General features: G+C 38.3%; 1 protein-coding gene across 11 annotated transcripts in view; it reads right to left on the bottom strand.

Annotated features, from left to right (window-relative positions):
• STAU2 (staufen double-stranded RNA binding protein 2) overlaps window positions 1-19,159 on the bottom strand; it is a 172,775-nt gene that overhangs the window by 141,145 nt on the left and 12,471 nt on the right. For 7 of the 11 annotated variants that reach the window (XM_065053811.1, XM_065053805.1, XM_065053808.1 and 4 more), the window contains exons 2-5: window positions 12,811-13,018; window positions 11,589-11,719; window positions 6,385-6,544; window positions 3,934-4,069 (exon numbers count right to left, since the gene is read on the bottom strand). In XM_065053811.1, the coding sequence (XP_064909883.1) occupies window positions 3,934-4,069; window positions 6,385-6,544; window positions 11,589-11,719; window positions 12,811-13,009 (626 nt within the window). In that variant the 5' untranslated portion in view covers window positions 13,010-13,018. Of the gene's footprint in view, window positions 1-3,933; window positions 4,070-6,384; window positions 6,545-11,588; window positions 11,735-12,810; window positions 13,019-19,159 lie in introns of all 11 variants that reach the window. The other 4 variants (XM_065053810.1, XM_065053803.1, XM_065053804.1 and 1 more) reach the window with 1 other exon arrangement.

Raw genomic sequence — 19,159 nt, forward strand, 5'->3', positions numbered from 1 at the left:
CTGAGCGGCCCTTGACTTCCACACACACATTCGTGCCCCTTTTCCAGTGAGGGCACAAGCTCTTGTGTGACTAGGTGAGGAGCTGTTTATGTACAGTTTTAAATCTAGGACTAATTTCTCCCTTCCTCTCCCCCTCCAAAAACTGTTTATTTTCTGAGCAGCTCAACTCCCAGCGCTGGAGCCAGGAAACCTGTAGACACACTGAGGCTGGGGACGAAGGAAGGAGGAGGAATCACTGCCACCTCAACATAAATAATCTGAGCCTAACACGGAAGCCACTCCTCAACTTTGCATACAAACAGCAGCTCTTTGACCACATTTCCATGAGTTACTGAAAAGGATCTTTTGTGCCTCTTGAAAAACAAGACTTAACTGGTGTAAAGATATGCCCTGGGATGAACTTAATACTTAATTTTTTCCTCAAGCCATTCATTTTGCCAGAACCAAAGTTCCCTAACACAATCTCCTAATCTTAATCTGTACCTTCACATATCTGAAAAGCACATTCTTTTAAACAGTGATCAATAAAGGGCATTTAGTCACCGTATGAAAGATAGAAACAACTTCCAACTTACCATATTTTGTATCTGTTTTAACAGATAATCATCTCCAGTCAGAAACTGATGAATATTGAAAATATTGATTACAGCATATTACCCACATTATTTTTCAAATCTTACTTTTAAATAGCCTTTGTTTAGTTGGGAACTCCAACACCACTTTGGTTCTACTACCCAACTGCTGAAAATCAGCAAATGAAAGCTAAATACAACACAGCAGTAGTAATAAAATAATAAATGTAATATAAATAATAATAAATAATAAATGTAATATACCATACCACAGGAACACAATACAGTACTACGACATGTGCGTCTACTTGAGACTTAGCTGGGTAATATAATGGATCTAGAATCTGTCTGCAGACTTCCCTCTGGTGAGGGTGGGCAGGAGGGGCAGAGGAGCAGGGTCCTGTGCCCAGCCTGGCTGGCAGGACGGGTCAGTGCTGCACAGACACCCCAGCTGCAGGATGGGCTCGCTGCGAGAGAAGGGCAGGCTGTGCCACCTGCGTGGCCTTGCCTTCATCTAACAGCACAGCAATGAGTTCTCATGTGAATCACAGAATCACAGAATGTTAGGGATTGGAAGGGACCTCAAAAGATCATCTAGCCCAATCCCCCTGCCAGAGCAGGAACACTTAGATGAGGTTACACAGGAAGGTGTCCAGGTGGGTTTTGAATGTCTCCAGAGTAGGAGATTCCACAACTTCCCTGGGCAGCCTGTTCCAGTGTTCTGTTACCCTCACTGTGAAGACGTTTCGTCTCAAATTAAAATGGAACCTCCTGTGTTCCAGTTTGAATCCATTACCCCTTGTACTACCATTGGCTGTCACCGAGAAGAGCCTGGCTCCATCCTCGTGACACTCACCCATTATGTATTTATAAACATTAATGAGGTCACCCCTCCATCTCCTCTTCTCCAAGCTAAAGAGACCCAGCTCCCTCAGCCTTTCCTCATAAGGGAGACGTTCCACTCCCTTAATCGTCTTTGTTGCCCTGCGCTGGACTCTCTCCAGCAGTTCCCTGTCCTTCTGGAACTGAGGGGCCCAGAACTGGACACAATATTCCAGGTGTGGTCTCACCAGGACAGAGTAGAGGGGAAGGAGAATCTCTCTGGACCTACTAACCACCCCACTTCTAATACACCCCAGGATGCCATTGGCCTTCCTGGCCACAAGGGCACAGTGCTGGCTCATGGTCACCCTGCTGTCCACCAGGACCCCCAGGTCCCCTTCCACTACGCTGCTCTCTAATAGGTCATTCCCCAGCTTATACTGGAACCTGGGGTTGTTCTTGCCTAGATGCAAGACTACACTCGCAATACTCTACATCATCTCTGTTTTGCCTGTAGGAATGATCAACTGACTAGGCACAGTATTATCAGCCATCCTGCATGGGCAACTGTACCCAAAGAGGCGCAGTGAAGCAGGCAAGCAGAGATTCTGGCCTTCTGTCCCACTCTGTCTGTTTGCTTTGTGAGCAGAAAAATCCAATGCCCTCAGCCAGCTAATGCGCCCAGAGGAATAAAGTTCATGTACCATTTTACGTTAACATAGGAACACAGTGCCCATGAAAAAATTCCCAAAGAAGCCAACTTAAAAACTGCACTAGACATTTTCTATGAAAAGATATAGCATCTTAAAAGTTAGCAACTGGCAAGTGTTTCAGTGTTCTACTTCCACAAATATGTTTCAGTAACTAAGTTCAGATACCCGAATTCACCATTTTATGTTTTTTACTAGCTTGCATTTTTTCCAGCATAGCCTTTTTATCTGTTAGTCAAACTAATCTCATAATAAAAGCAATTCAAATAAATGCGGGATTTATAAATATTAACAAAACTCATTTCAGGCACCATAGTTAGCTTTTTAAACCATGACATATGTAAGCGGAGACTGAGGTCAGCACTGACTAGAAACACAACACAAGTAATACAATAATCAGGCACTGTTCTGTAGAGCAAGGAATGGGTTTTCTTCCAGGTTATTTTTGTTTCTTTGTCTTTTACAGTTCTAGGTATTGTTGCTGTTAAAAAAAAAAAATCACAATGAAATGTTAAAGCCCTAAAGTTATAATGATTTAAAAATCTGGGGAAAAATAAAATAAGATTAAGTCAACTGAAATATTTTCTTCAGACAATTCTGAAATGCTGCATTTTCATTTCAAAGTCTTTAATTTTTAAGCATTGCTGTAAATTCAGTATCTAATAAAAGAGTAATTTTGAACCAAAACACTTCTGCAGAGTTCATAACCTCATTCTTTCTTATAATTATTAAATGCATAAAAATTAATAGGAAATCCATTAAGCAACCGTTTGTAAGAACGGCAACATTATTCACTGATAAAACACGCTATTAGAATTTCTGACCTGTTGTTTTGTTTTTGTTTCTTTACAGATTACACTTGGTATTACTCTTGGAGCTCCAAAAGACCTGACCTAATATAGTTCCTCTGCGGAAAAATAAGGAAAAATGGGAAGAAAACCTATCTCAAAAAAATAAGTAATTGAGATTGCAAATTAACACATATGTTACCCTAAGTTTCTCTCAGACTGTTGCATTAGATACAAATTACATTTCGTTCAGGACAAGCCAGAACTGTTTTCTATCGGTACTAAAATTCTACAAAAAACATGGACGAAGATATTCCAAAAAATCAGAACTTATTGAAAAACTAAATATTTGTATGGTCAGTTAAGAAAACTGCACCACCCGCTTAAATTTTCTAATTTTTTAATCTTTAATAATCTGATAGTTTAAAAACAAAATCTTGAATACTGTCTTCTTAACAATTACTCCAACTTACTACAGTAATGACAGCATTGATGGAGATCACTGAATATAGGTTTCAGAACCGTTAAGTAAAAGATTTTTCCTAACCAAACACTGAGGATTAAGGAACTGAGATAGTTGAGCTAGAATTGTTAAAAAGTAGAAACCCGAGAATGGTTCCAAGTCAGTTTTCATACGGCAGCGCTCCTAATTTTTTATCAAATTTCTATAAAAAAGAGTGCTTCATTTTTAACGATACAGATTCTAATCACACGACCCAAAATAGGAACAAAGGAAACCAAAACCTCGCTCTGAAGTATAATGCTCTGCCTTCTCGCTGCCATGGCTGTAGACTGGAACTCCAGTATGTCCATTAGAAGAACAGAAACAGTTGGTTTACATGTCTTTATTCCTTTTGACATGCCTAGGTCACCTATCTTCTTTTAGACAGAGATTATGTGTGTTTCTAAATAAGGCTGCACAGACTCTCCTTAGTAAAAATCTTGGTTTTATTGTACTCTCAGCCTATGAAGTTCATAAAGATTTTTAACACACTGGTAAGCAAATGATAAAAAAAATCAAATAATAGAAAACGTACAAACCTCTGATTGTACATGCCCCGGAAATTATAATTTGCTCTATAATTGGGAATTGGCTTTGGATCTAATGGCCTGTAGATGGCAGGCTCTCCTCTTTTCATAGCCAGACCATTCAGCTCCACTGTTGGAGTTATACTGCCTGCAAAAAAACCCAAAGAACACATGTAAGGTGCTTAAACCACAAATACTGCAAAACACAGAAGCAAGACTGAGATGAGCAGCAAAAAGAGATCTGCAACAAATTTTCTGCTCTTAAATCAAAAAAGAAGAAACTACAATGACATTTCAGTATCTCTAAATGTCAGGAATATAGATGCCAACTGAATCACAAGCAATGAAAAGGAATACTTCAAACATTTCTCTCAGTGCATTCTCTATGCAGTTTCAATCTTCACATATGATCAAGAAAGTCAGTGCTATAATCAAGCTGGTTATTCATCTTTCCAACGTGCGTATAATACATTATGGCACTTTCTGAAAGTAGCAAGTCAAGAGAATAATGTCTCCTCTCACTAAATACCATTAAATAAAAGCAACAAATCCAGCAAAGAGGCAATAAAACAAGCAAGCAGTAACAGGCACTACTGCGGTCACTTGCTAATCTTACAAGAAGTAAGAAAAATATTTCATTTGCAAGACTTGAAAACTTAAGACTATGACTAAAAACTAATGATCTAACAGGAATGACCTAACAAACTGCAAATACATCTGCTGGAAATCAGTGTCACTACAGCCATCTACTGGTGACAATACAAAAATAGAAACCAGCCAGCACCTGCCCACTTGCAAGGTCTCCAAAATGCCAAATAAAAAGCTGCATTGTGTCTTCTTTTTTTTTTTTTAATAAAATGTTCAGCTACAGTATTCTCCAGTTCCACTGCAGTAAGAAGATCCTAAATTAGGTAAATATATATTCCAATAAAAAGTAGTTAATATTTTCTCAAAATATCTTCCTAAGCCATTCAAGTGACTCCAGCCTCAATACAGCTACGATGAATTTGCCAGTTTGCCACTGAGGCTTTATATGCCAAATAATGAAAGTTTTTATGCAATACTTATTCAAAAACTTCCATCAACTATCATTTTCATATTTTCCAAAGCAAGGAATCACTATGAAGTCAACTATATAATAGAAATGCAAAATGTAATGTTGATGAGAAGATACCTGTGCCTATATAACACACATTTTTTAGGGCAAAATTACAGCGTTAAGTGACACGATTTTTAATGAATTCTCTTAAAGCCTGCTTCTTTCGTTATCTGCTTTTCCCTTTACGAACATGGTCAAAGCCAAAAAAAAATGCAGAACCTGAGTGATTATCTGCAGTGTCAACAAATAAGCTCATGATCCATTTTTATAGAGGTGTGAACCTCCTGCTTCCTAAACAGCTCAAGTCACAGGGACTCCAAAGGACACATGGCAAAACCAGCATCCTGGATCAGAAGAACCAACACACAGATCTCCTAAGGAGAAAGTGAATACTGTTGCATCACTCTCAAACAATGCTTACTGGCTAATGCTCAGGATAATACTCACAAGCTCTAAAGGAAACTCACTTCTGCTTTTTTTCTAACATAGAAAAGATTAACTGCAAAATTACTCCACCTTAAGAAAGTGGCTGAAGATTTTTTTGAGAAGGGGAGAGGAAGCAGAAGGAAATAAAAAGGGAAGAAGAGGAAAAGGGGGAGAGAAAAAGGAGTGTAAAAGAGAAAAATAAAAAAGAAAATATTACTTTTTTCTCAACATTTGCTCTTTTCTCTATTAGTGCAAAATAAAGTTAGGAACATGTTTTCATTTCTTTCTTGTCAAACAAGACAGAACAAAACATTAAGCACACAGCTGGAAAGTGTATCTCTAAAGGTGTTGCACTCATAGAAGGCAACTCACAGGTAACACCTCAAAATAAAAGATGCAAGACACCAATATACATTCTTTCTATTGTTCAAACAACTGTTTCTTCAGCCATCTAAAAGCTTTTCAAAAGCATAGGTTCCTATGAAGGAAAACTCACGATGCAGAAATTACTTGTCAAAGTTCTCATGTAAAATCTTGACCTTTTATTATGCAACTTCACAGGATTTAACAGGATGAAATTCCCAATATCATGAAAAAATTAGCTAAGGAACTTTTTGGGAAAAGTGTTTTACTATGGTAATAATGGCAGTTCAATCTGTTTTTACCTTGTCTACTACTGATCACACACAGTCACTTTGTATACATCCAAGCCTTATCTAAATAATATATTCACTTACAGTTCAACTGTTTCAGGTATGCGCATTAAAAATTCTCCTGTGCAAACACACTAGAGGTTCTTGATTATACTGCCATACCTATAAGATGGCTATGTTGATTCTCATCCTCCAACTTAACTTATATCTTGTTAAATTTATTTATTAGTGGTAGAATATTCCAACACTTCAACAAGATTTAACATACAGAGGACAATATCATACCTGGATTATTGTTAACATTATTTTTGGGTGGTCTAGGTGTTGGTTTGGGTAGGGTGGTTTCATTCAGTGCTTTGCTAGCAGCAGCATGTTGGGCCTTTTTAATACTGCTTCCTTCAGCTTCCCAGGTCTGTTCTCCGAGTGTCAGCTGCACTGTGAACATCTTCAAAGACAAAGAACAGGTAAACAATGGCAAGATTATCACTGCAGATTAAATGCATATGTATAAAAATTTCCAGGGCTGAAGAGAAACTGTGCTCTCTTTTTGTTTTATTCCACTGCCAGATACCACAACTGATTCTTACAGAGCTCAGTGGTCCTTATCAATGGGCAACATTTGGCCTTTTAAATGACAAATAGTGTAATGTTAACATGAACTATCAAAGAACAGAATACTATTTCAACCAAGTAATAGTAACTGCAAGCTGGTCCTACGCTGTCGGAAGACTGTAAATGGGTTTCTTAAGACCACGTTTCTTCACACATCTGAACACATTTAGTCACTTTTACCTGCAGAAGACAGGTAAAGAATATTACTCGAAAAAATAGGTCATTTTGTAATAATTCTGAATGAATAGGATTGACTGCACACTCTTCAAGGCAGAGGGGAATTTGGCTCAAATATTTTTAAACAGTGAAAGGATTTCCCACACTACCACATGTCTGAAAATAATCTATATTGTTAGGGGAGAGTCACAGCTCAAATATGTTCAAAAATGTAAATTAAGAAATGAAAGAAGTATTAACTTTTTGAATGAAACTGCAATTCTTTAATTTGGAATCTATAAACAGGAATTGTAAAAATTCAGAGTTCAGAAACAGACTACTGATAAAAAGCATATCTATTTCAAAACCTGCAAACAGGATAATTTCATCAGTATCTATGCTGTGCAAGTCATGAAGATAAAGCTCAATTTAAGACCTTATACAGTCTATCTTCTGCATGATACATACATGTTCTGTTTAAATTTCAATATCTAAGAATGAGAGAAGAAAGGGTTAAGAACTCAATGTCTTTTCCATACCAATTCCACACAAATAAGGCAGGATTTAATAGTTAGATATACACAGTAAACTAAGACGCACCCACCTCAGAAAACAGACTAACTTACTTGAGGCAACATAAAGAAATCTACGTATTAGTTTGAGCAGTGTATGAAGTAAAATTTTCATTTGGATAGCTATTTGCTCTATATTTTTAATAATTATTTAAACACACTAGAATCCAGGACTGGGTATCTAGAGATGGGCATGACGGGCAACCTTTTGCCTTTACAGATATTTTCACTTGGCATGTACTTGCAAACAAATATCTGAACACAAGTATGTACATGTCTCCCAACTCGGCCCTACACGCATGCACACAGTGCATATGAACTCAATGCTATAAATATATACCTGTATCTTAATTACAGGCTTGACTTCTGGCTTACTGTAATTTTCAGAAGCACAGTGCAAGTCCCCATATCACAGTTCCTGTCGCCATGCCACTTTTTCCACGGTAGTCATGACAATTTCCTCACAGACAAGGGGTAAGATAGAAATAGTTTCTTAATTTTGCATTCGCTGAAACCCTACCCCCACCTGAAAGCTAAGCTGGGTATTAGAGCTAAATACCTGCAATTACATAAATTATCTACAGACATACACCCGTATTACTAAAAGAACTGAAATTTAATTTCTGGATCTGGCATTTATATTGTTTATATTTTGCAAGAAGGTATCACTGCAGTATTTTTTAGGAGGAGAATAATCTTGAATTTCAATAAAAATATGATGAATAACGGCTACTTATCTACCTATAACTCTCCTGTTAGTGCTTAAACAACAAACAAGAATTAAAGAATAAAGGGCTTGCTCAGTGTCCTGGTTTTGTGAAAAACAAGTTTCTCTTTTAGTGAATTTGCCTGTCAGCTAAAGCTTTCATATTAGCTGCATTTTCCTGGAAAACCAGATACATGTTTTGGTAAACATAGCAATGGAATGTTATTGATAGGGATTGATGAACATCTCGTGAGAGGGGCAACAAGGAACAGGTGACCACGAAACTGACCAACAGAGTACAACATCCCATTCATGTGAATACTTCATATAAAAGTGGGAGATCACGAGGATCTCGTCCGTTTTTCCTTATGGCCGACATTAGGAGAGGACCTTGCAAGTTGTCCCTCCAAACTGAGGCCTAGTGGCGGACTGAATCCAGCTCCGGTTGGCTGCAGAGTCCAATCCAGGATTTCGGGTGCCAGCTCTGCAGTTGCTGGGACTCTGAAGACTGGTTTTGTATATTTTGTATTATTTTCTCTACTCTTATTAGTAGCATTAGTAAAACATTTTTAATGTTTTGAACTCTCTTCTCTCTGTCCTTCTTTCCCTCCTGATTGCCTGTCCTGAGCGGGAAGAGGGGAGAAGGAGGGGCTAAGGGGAAGTGGGAGGAGAGGGGGTTAACAATACATCTGCCACAGTTTTATTGTCACCCAGCAATCAAACCCTTGGCACTCAGTAAATTTCTATAGCCAGAGCTCTAACCATCTCAACCCATCTGACAAAACGCTCCTGCAAGAAACCACACACAGTAGTAGGTGGGAATTTAATTAAAAAAATAAAATGGCCTAAAACCAAAGTCCAGAGCCGCCAACAAAGTACTCAAGTTCTGTAAGACTTGAGCTGACAGTTCTGCTACGGACCATGAGGCATTTCTCACCAGTTTTCTGAGGAAGTTTGTATACTGCACATTCACCCTAATTACCTGATGACAAGAGAGTGGAAATACTAATGCCACCAGGCCCTGTGCTTGTTTTCGCCCCGCTGTGTTCATAAGGTTGGTCTCCCTCAGCTCTGGCAATTCTTTGCTCCTCACTTTTTTTGCATGTAGAATTTCTCTCTTCCTCCCCAGCTTTTTGAAGTGCTACCTCCCTTACCCCTTTCCCCCTCCTTCTCTACCACCATCCATTTCCTTTTGCTACTGTTCCTTTTAAAATTTGCCTCCTCTGATGCCAATGACATAAAAGCACAGAAGAAATGATCGATCTGACTAATGTATTCAAAAATGCCATCTATGCTAACAAAACTTCTGATTTTTTTTACTAGGAAGAATCCACCTGGAGGGCAGACTACTGGAAACCCTCACAGAGCTGTCAGAAGCACAGCTTTTCTCCCTGCTCCACTGCTTCCAGCTTCCCATTTCACCCCAACTATCAAAACTTATTTTCCAGAGACAACTGGAAAAAACGATATAAAAATTTACTAGCATTTGTGGTCACAAGACAGAGAGTTGTCTTGCAGAGCATGGCTCTGAAAATCATGAAAACCACTAGTGGACAGGAAGAGAGAGTGCGTAGGAGGACAGTAATGTGAGACGCTCCTTTAATGGCAGTAGCAGCAGCATTACATCCTTCAGGTCGTGCTTTCTAGAACACACTCAGCTCTGTTTCACATATTCTATCAGGTATATCACCATATTATTAGCAAGACATTATACTAAACTGCTAAGGCATTCACAATAATATCTATGTCTTTGCTTTTCATAGGGCAGAGGTACAGAAGTCTGCATAATTTTGTGAATATCGCCCTTGTTCTTCATCCAGTTCCCTCCGTTGTTTTCATTTGCTGCATAGGCAAAAATTAGACTTACTTTCTTCTGAACAACAACCAGTCTACAGAGCACATATCTCTTTTTTGATCACTATGAGTGTAATTAAAAATAATGAAAGGTAAATAGAAAAACTGAAAAATTAAGATATCTACTGGAAATCTGGCTTTCAAAAGTGCAACTAACGAAGGATCAACTAATTTCAATTATATTAGTTCCTTTAAAAATAAAACAAATACATGGGAACTACTTCTTATTCTGCTAAAATTTCAAGTACAGTATGAATGTAATTCAAATCTCTTTCCTGCAGACAAATATGAACAGCCAAAACCACACCTTTTGGAACAACCAAAGCACTTCTTATTTCACAATAATGAAAAAAAAAAAAAGTATCAAAGTATACAACAGCAAAAAGTTAAAGAAAGCTAACAGATTTAACATGCCACAACCTAAAACCAATCAACCAGTGTACCCTGCAGTGGCAAAGCCTTGCAGGAAGGGGAAGGACACATCGATTCCCATCTGCACTGAGGGATCCCAAAAGCCTCCTGATTCTCAGCAGCCCTGCACCTGCTGACATCATTCCCACCAGCATAAAGGATGGACGAACACTGGCCAAACCTGAAGATCCATGGTTTGCGTCAGCTGTGTGCGCACTGACAACGTAACATGCAACTGCGAAACAAGGGGCGGTGGCAGAGAGGCAGCCCACGAGCAGCTGACGGTGCTGCTGATCTGCAGGATGGTCCCACTCCTTGTCACAGACAGTTTTGCCACTCTAGAAATAGTGAGTGCAAATCAGCTACTAATTACACCATTTTCTCTCTGAGTTCTTCAGGCCATTTTCTCCCCTCCCATATTGCTCCTAACTAGGGAGGAAATTCGAAACTATGTCTGAAAATTATCATGAGAATATCCTTCTGTGTTCCCTATCATCCAAAAGCATCTTAATTTGCACTTAAGGAATTAAGTTGGATATTCAAATTGATGTGAGAACTGACCGGAATTAACTGTCTGTTCACTAGAAACCTTAATGCTATAATCATATTAGGAGTCTTAACGTCACCATAAATCTTAAAAGTTGCACAGAATTTAAAGAAAAGAACAGTAATAAAGTTTGTGCCCTATAATGCTAGATACAAAGATAGAGTATCAATGCAATCAACTTTACGGACACGAAATTGTATCAATAAGCATTTTGCAAACTAGCTTTGTCATTATCTGCACTACCATGAAACAAATGCAGAGATAGTTAGCAAAGGAGGCCGAGTGGGGAGAACGATTCATGCAGCTTAAAAAGCAAACGCTTCACAATGATTCAGAGAGGTTGGTGATACCCTGGAAAGACCTTCACAAGATCTTTACAGAAACCAACAAATATAAACTCAAAGGTGGAAGTGAAAGTAAGGCACAAAATTATCTACAGGGCTTCAACAGAAATACAGACACACTTTCAGAAAGCGTAAAGAAAAGAAAAAAAATAGGGCAAAACAAAGAAGAGTAAGAAACTCCTTACACTGGAAGTGTGGCTGCGTTTGACAAGCACGCTTGTCCAGACCATGACATTATCTGTTCAGCATTTAAGGTTATGGCTCATCACCTGGAACTGTGACCTTACCTTGGCATGAGCAGGCCCTCTTTCATTCAGAAGCTTATACTGGGGTTGAATTCTATTGAAACGGGCTAACTCATTTACCAGACACATTGGAGTTTTCTCTTTGGGGTTTGCCATGTTATCTTGGAGAGGAGCTGTAAATAAAGAGTCTGTAAAGTTTTTGTGGAGAAATGCATTCTTCACAACTTCGCAAAGCTTTGCAAAAGCAGCAGCATGCTTAGAAAACACTTTGGCTAAAAAACAATTTTTGCACATAAGCTAAATACAATATTTAAACACCATTTACATATTAACCACATGAGAATGTGCATTTTACAATAATAGTTTTGATCACATGCAATTTAAAATAATACAACTATTTCTATCCAAAATGTCTCTACAAAAGATGACAGTGTAGGAGGACATAAACATATGCTACATTTTCTACACCACCAAAGTTTACTGTCAGGAGTATGCTGCTTCCAGGCAATGACTACTCTTTCAGAATGGTTTCCTGACACTTTGAAGCAGAGGTGGATAGCATAACGCTCGCAAGATAAAAATAGCAGAAAAAACCCTGTGGTACTCACTTGCTTCTCCCTGCTTCTTCCCAGTGTTTCAGGCTTTCCTCACAATAATCAGAGCACTCCCAAAGAACACCTTTCCTCCCTCTTCGAGGATTTCGTTCGGCTTTCCTTATACTACATACTGCATGTATGCTGCCTTACTATTTTTTCAGCCTTCTGCTATTTCTTTTTCAACTTATTTGTGTTTATCTCTAACACACTGTAATTTCTTGCTTAATCTCGTAGGATAAAATTTCTGTATTTTATACCCAGTTCAGCTTAGGAACTACAGCATTTATTAGGCTACAAAGGAAACACCAAATACTGCCAAGCAGTCTGAAGACATTCTGTTCTAGGGAAGAGAAATACACTTGGAGGCCTTCCTGCACCACTAAAACTTCTCTAAAAAAGATACACTCTGAATTTGACAAAATAGACATGCTCTTTTTTGAGCTTTTATATCATTGACCAACATGTCAGTGTAAGTCTGAGCTCAGCTAAAGAAACTAAACCTAGTAAACAGTTCATTTAACCAATATATCTTTGTACAGAATTTTTTTGCTTTATTTTAATCATATTTAAGACCTATCTTCTTTTTTTTTTTTTTTTTTTTTTGCAATTAACAAGTCCTCAAAAAGATTCATTTAGACACTAAGGAAAATATACCTGTACCAACTTACCTGGTGAGTTGCTAGAAGGTGCAGGATCCCCAAGGATGGCAGTAGGACTGCTACAGCTGGCAGCCGATTCCGAAATGGATCCGTTCATTGTGGACGGCAGACCAAGTGTATTCGTAGTTGTAACTGGTAGGGGTAGCACCATAGGGGACATGGTAGGTCCGGACAGGTTTGCTGTAGTCTGCATCTTAACTTGTGCCATCACCTGTCACTGCAATAAACAAATTATTATGAGCAGGGCACTTTGCATTTTGAAAGTCAAATTAAAGTAGTGATGCTACCAAAACCTCTTTTTTGCTCCTGGATCTAGGCCATAGAACTATCCACAAAAGTCATGCCTCAGCATGCACTACTTCCCAACTGATGCAACAAAGGAACAGCTCACAGCCCAAGAAAATCACCAAAGAACCCACACACCCTGATTCCAGGTTCTGTTGCTCAACTATGGGGTGACCCTGCCTGAAAGACAGCGCAAAGAATGATTCTTCTAGAATAAAAGTCCATATAATTATTATGTGGATGAGATTAGCACCTGCCAATTTCTTCAAGAGAGCATGTCCTTGCAACAAACTGTCATAGCAATCTTTTACCATAGTGCATTAAAGTGCACACAAAATACCAAATAAGGCCAGGAGAGAAATTCCCTATTTTTTCTGCATGTTACCAAACTATAAAAGAGAAAAAATAACAGGAGAAGACAAGCAAACAAAAAAAAAACACTGAAACAGCAAGTTCTGAAAGATCACTGCTTAACCAGTCAACAGGTGAAGCACTTCAATCCTTTTACAAATTACTAGCACAAGTACTAGGATTTCCTAAACTAGCCTTTAATGCGGTGCCTAAAGCATTTACTTACAATATGCAAGGTACTAATCATCTCTTCCCATCTACGCAAATGAGATTCTTTATTACCAGTACCTGTCCTCTGGCCAAGTCTACATTTATAAACAAAGCAGGGTCAGGGCACGGCTCCTTCATCTTATTCACAGAGAGTAAGCTCCTTGGCAAAATTTTGGCTGCTGACATAAGAGTCTTGCAAAAACCACAGGGAAGCAGTTCAGAGGCCAGCAGGCACCTGAGGTAATCCACCCAAATGAGGAGGCTGTCATTCTCAGTCCTCAGGGAAAAGTCTTGGGATTCTCCTTTTGGCATCAGGATCAAATGATCCTGATGTTCTGTGATTCTGTGATGATGTATTTTGTTCAGCAGCATGGGCAGAGACTATCTTGTAGGCTTCACATGATATTATACAGTCTGTACAGCAAAGACAGAGAGATGAACCCTGTAACAGTGAATGAAAAGCTGGACCTGGGAGCTCTCCCCGCAGCAGCTCCAGTCCCTCTGACAAAGGCAGGGGAGGATGGAGCCCAGCACTCCTCCATCACGCAGACCTTCCTAATTAGGGTCTTACTGAAATGAGTTCAACTATACCATTTTTTTAATCGGTATTTTTGCCCTTCCCCCTCCCAATCCATTAAAAAATATCCAAGTACCTCTATTCAGAGGAACAGTGTTGTTGGATTAAGATCCAAATCACTCAATACACCAACTTTAGCAGAGTTGTCCTAGTATAAAGAAAATAATCAATTCTACTACTGTGACTCTGTGCTTTGGAGAAGACGTTCAGAATGGAATGCCATTTTTATTACTGAGGAAAAACAGACAACTGATTTAGATCTCTAGAAAGGTGAGAGTTAAAAAGAATTAAAATGAAGCTAAGATGCAATCACTTGCCCTTTTCATAAATACCATAAGTAAAATGCTAATAGTGACAGATTTCAAAAGTACATATGCAGTCAGCTGATATATATATTCAAATACTTAATGTATTCAAAAATGCTAAATTCAGACTGTAAAAATCCTACTGCCACTTAACAGCAAATATTACACAGCAGTACTGTTATAAGGGCCTAACTTAAAGACTGAGGTCGTGTATAACTATAGAATTCATCGGTATACTACATGTTTCATTCTGATTTTAAATACACTCATATAGATCAGAATTCATTCAAAATGCTCCTTAATTGTAAACATCAAAGGAATTATGGCAGAAGCAGGCCATATTTTTGAAACATCTTTAAGACGAAACCAATATAACTTGAAACACGATCACAATAATTCAAGTTTAAGAAATTCCTTAGAGCAGGGGTGTCGAGCTCATTTTCACCAAGGGCCACATCAGCCTTGTGGTTGCCTTCAAGGGGCTGAACGTAATTTTAGGACTGTATAAATGTGGCCCCCGGTGAAAACGAGTTGGACACCCCTGCCTTAGAGTATTTACAGCATTTTAGCTTGTAACCACAAGTACAAGAAAGCCATCACCCACGTCATATTGTATGAGAAGCTACTAAACACATAATTCTAGAGCAGTGCCCTGCCTAGCTTTCAGTATTATGAAAGTTTATTCTTTGTTTCAAGAAAGCAGAAATTACAAATAACCAAATAAAATAATGAAGTATATTTATAGCCCTTATAGTATTGCTGGGATATTTTGTAGGATTGGTCCTTTTCTATTAAGAATAAAAAAAAAAAAAAAAATCAGTTTGATAATAGTATCAAGGAATTCTAAAAACAAACTTCTATAAAGTTTAGGAGAAAAAATGTATAATTTATCCTACAGTGAAGTACACAGGAAATTAAACTGTGAAATTAGAATAAAATCCTAACATATTAGGTGTGGGGCTTTGTTTATTTTATTAGTTTTCTTGTATAGCTAAAGCCAAAAAAACTCCCACAAGAAACTGTAACTGTTTTATAAATTGATCTGCATAAAGAAAAATGCCCAGGAGCTAAACGTAATTGTAGGTACTAACTCTTCAGTATATGAGATGTGAAGATAATGAATTTGTAATCAGTTCTAAAAATCCGCTAATAGACAACAGAGAGAATATAGTTGATATACTGCTGTCATGTCATTTTCACATTACCAAGCAAATAATCTCCAATGTCATCAAAAGGAGACAAAATCTATATGCTACATCTTTTCTTTACATATTTTACATACCATTTTATAAACAGAGAAGCAAAAACATTCTGGGGCCTTCCCACTATGGGCACAGACCTGTTTGCTACTAAACAACAAATTGTAGGACTTGAGGGAGAGAGATTTCACTAAGACAGTCAGAGATTAAATGCAGTTATATCATCAAAAATAATTTTACATCTTCTACGTGGACATTTTGGAAAAAACTGGCCATATACGAAAGGGGTAGCTTATTTAGGATATTATGAATACAACCAGAGAAGCTCTCATTTCAGCCGGCCAACCCAACTCATGTCTAGGGAACGGCTGCTGGGCAGCTGTGACACACAGCTCCGTGTCTTTATCCAGCTGCCACGCCGAGACACCACAGCAATGACATTGCTGGCAATCTCAATCACGTCCTCACCTGCCCAGTCAAAGTCCGCAAGCCACAGTCCTGCCGTTTTTCTGTAAGTTCTATTCCAGAGCTTATGGTGCCTTCTGAAATGCTGCAATCCTCTTTCCTCTCTTACTAACCTGCACAGCTGTATTAGAAACGCTATAGCAGGCATTTAAAGGAATGTCATTATACTATAATTGCATTTGACTTAATTTCCACTTTTGAAAGCAATTTGTATACGGGTTTCATGAAACGCTATTAACTTTCCTGTTAAACTATGTCTAAACTCCAAACTTTCCTCTCACACTAAAAATAACCAATCCAAAACAAACTCACATTAAAACAACAAAACAAAACTGCTTCACAATTGAAAGTTAAAATATTGCTAATGTTCCATTAACTTTTCTTGTAAGTTAGGAAAAATAACACTGATTTAGTTATACTCACAGGTGCAGAATATTTTTAACAGCTGTGAATACACTTGTGTCATGCTAAAAAAGTACCACACAACGTAAAGAATTACTTATATTTTTTCTGATAATCATAATTTCTTGTACTCTTCTGGAACATGAATCACTTTAGATCTTGATACGAGATGTGAATTAAATGCTCAGGTGAAATAATTCTTAGAATATGTCACACTAATTGAATGAGTAAAGGCAGACAGATAAGACAGCACAAAACGCAGAAAACACAAACAATGAGTTTTCAAGTTAAATACACTTTTACATAGTAGAAAAATTGAAAAAAAAGCAATACTTGACTTGAACCACAAGTTGTATGAAAAAACAGCAGTTGGAGAAACTAATGACCCTAGCAGCTGAAACGGAAGACTGGACTTCATCTGTGCAGAAAGTGAAAATGCATTTACACAGCAGGGTGCTATCACGCTTTCACATGGCTCCGTCATACAACCCAACGTACCAGATCTAATCCGCACAAGTGTGTAACACACGGCATGTACTACATATTTGTGAAGTGCTTGACAAAGGTAACAGCTGAGGGCCAGCCACTGCTGAACAAGAAAAATTACTTGACATATCTTGTATCTCATATACCAAATACTTCTGCTCGTACATTCTAATCAGTGCCTATTTTTCACAGCAGTATCACATTAATGATCTCGGGTCCTTCTCTACAGAACTGCTGTCCAGCAAGTTCTAGCCTGCACTCTGTGAATCTGCCTGTTTTGCAACTAATGAGACTTTGTTCTTGTCTTCCTTTAAATCCCTTATTTGAAAAAAAAAAAAAAAGAAGTAAAAAAACTCAACTCCTTCAATTTTTCAGTATCACACTGAATTCCAATTCTAGTTCCAAAATGGTTGTAGTCTCCTCCAAGTCTGCTTTACAGCATCTACAAATGTAATAAGTGTACTGTTTCATCCACATCGTTAATGAAAATATTGAAAGGTACAGGAACAGCATTACAACAGACTGGGGGCAGTGTCTAAGCAGGCAACATCGCAAGAGTTTTTTCCAGACCAACCCCAGTTCTGGTTAGCAGCTTGTTAATGTGATTCTTATATCACAGTCCCAACCCTAATAGAGGTAACAGCTTCCTAAGGAGGGTTTGGTTTTAGTTTTAGCCTTAAAATTCCATTAAACTCTCCATTCTCCTTCTGTTCCCCTGATATTACTTCACTCAGTTAGACAAAAGCATACAAAACTGCCAAAAGGTAAAATGCTCTTCTTGTGTGTCATTTCTCACATTTATGGTAAATATTTATACATATATGTACACTAATATAAAAAGTACTACATAAGTCCCAAGCTTTATGTAATGTCTTTTTACCGTGTTATATCCAATAGCTTATTTGGGGCTGACAGAAAACACACAGCTCTGCATTACCTTCCGAGCAGCTGTTAATTCAATCTTTTCTGTTCTATAAAAACAAACAACAAGATAGCCACACAGCAGCACTTTAGCAAAAGCATGACTTAAAGCACCAGTTACCAGGTGGTTATCTAGAATTACTAATAAAATTTATCATATTTCAACATTTTAAATAGGCAAAATTGGCAAAGTATGTATGAAATCACAGAGGGTCTAGTATGTATATTATATATTTATTATATATTACTGTTGGTCCTCCCCATTTGCTCCTCCACCAATTTGTTGGTTTTTGCCCTACTACGGGTCTTTTGCCAACAGCCAAACTAATCCAATGACTTGCTGCCGTAGCAGGGACAACCCCACATCCTCTCTTCCCTCCAGCAAAAAGCTAATATTCTTCTGTCCATTTACCTCACTGAACCAGCTCACGTGCGGGTGAGGAGGAAGATCAGGAGGAAGATCCATGTCTGTGCAGGGCGGTCCACAAACTCCTGACCTGGAGTGGGCGCAAGGAATTAGCCCTTTCAGCTCCTGCTAATCCGCTTAGCTCCACCGTCAAACCACACGCTGAAGTTCAGCTCCTTCACACTGTTCCACAGAAAACCCATGATCTCATCCTCCTCAACAATTTCACCTTCAGAAACCTGTGGCCTGGTTTTTCTGGTGTTTGGTTTGGTTTGGTTTTTTTACAGTGCCTTACACTAGAGCAGGGCTGTCTAACTCATTTTCACCGGGGGTCACGTCAGCCTCACTGTAACTACTCCTTCATTTATACAGTCCTAAAATTACATTCGACCCTTTGAAGGCAACAATAAGGCTGATGTGGCCCCCAGTGAAAATGAGTTTGACACCCCTGCACTAGAGAATCTGAATTTCAGTGGAAATCTGGGCATAGCTACCGGCTAATTAACAACTAAGTAAAGCTAGGCCTTAAAAACATTTTCCTTTTTTTTTTTTACTTTCCCGAAGTATAAGAGGGAGGGGGAAAAAAAATCTCACAAAGCAGAACTCTTTTATTATGGTTATTTTGATAAAGTAATTTACAACCAAAGACAAAAATGTTCACAAAAAGGAAGGTGAATTGACATAGAAAATTAGAGACTAATACTCAAAATCCAAGGAGCTGCAAGGTCTACAAAAAAGTTCCCCTGCTTGC

This window comes from Columba livia, chromosome 2 (genome assembly GCF_036013475.1).
Source record: "Columba livia isolate bColLiv1 breed racing homer chromosome 2, bColLiv1.pat.W.v2, whole genome shotgun sequence".
Taxonomy (NCBI): Eukaryota; Metazoa; Chordata; class Aves; order Columbiformes; family Columbidae; genus Columba; species Columba livia.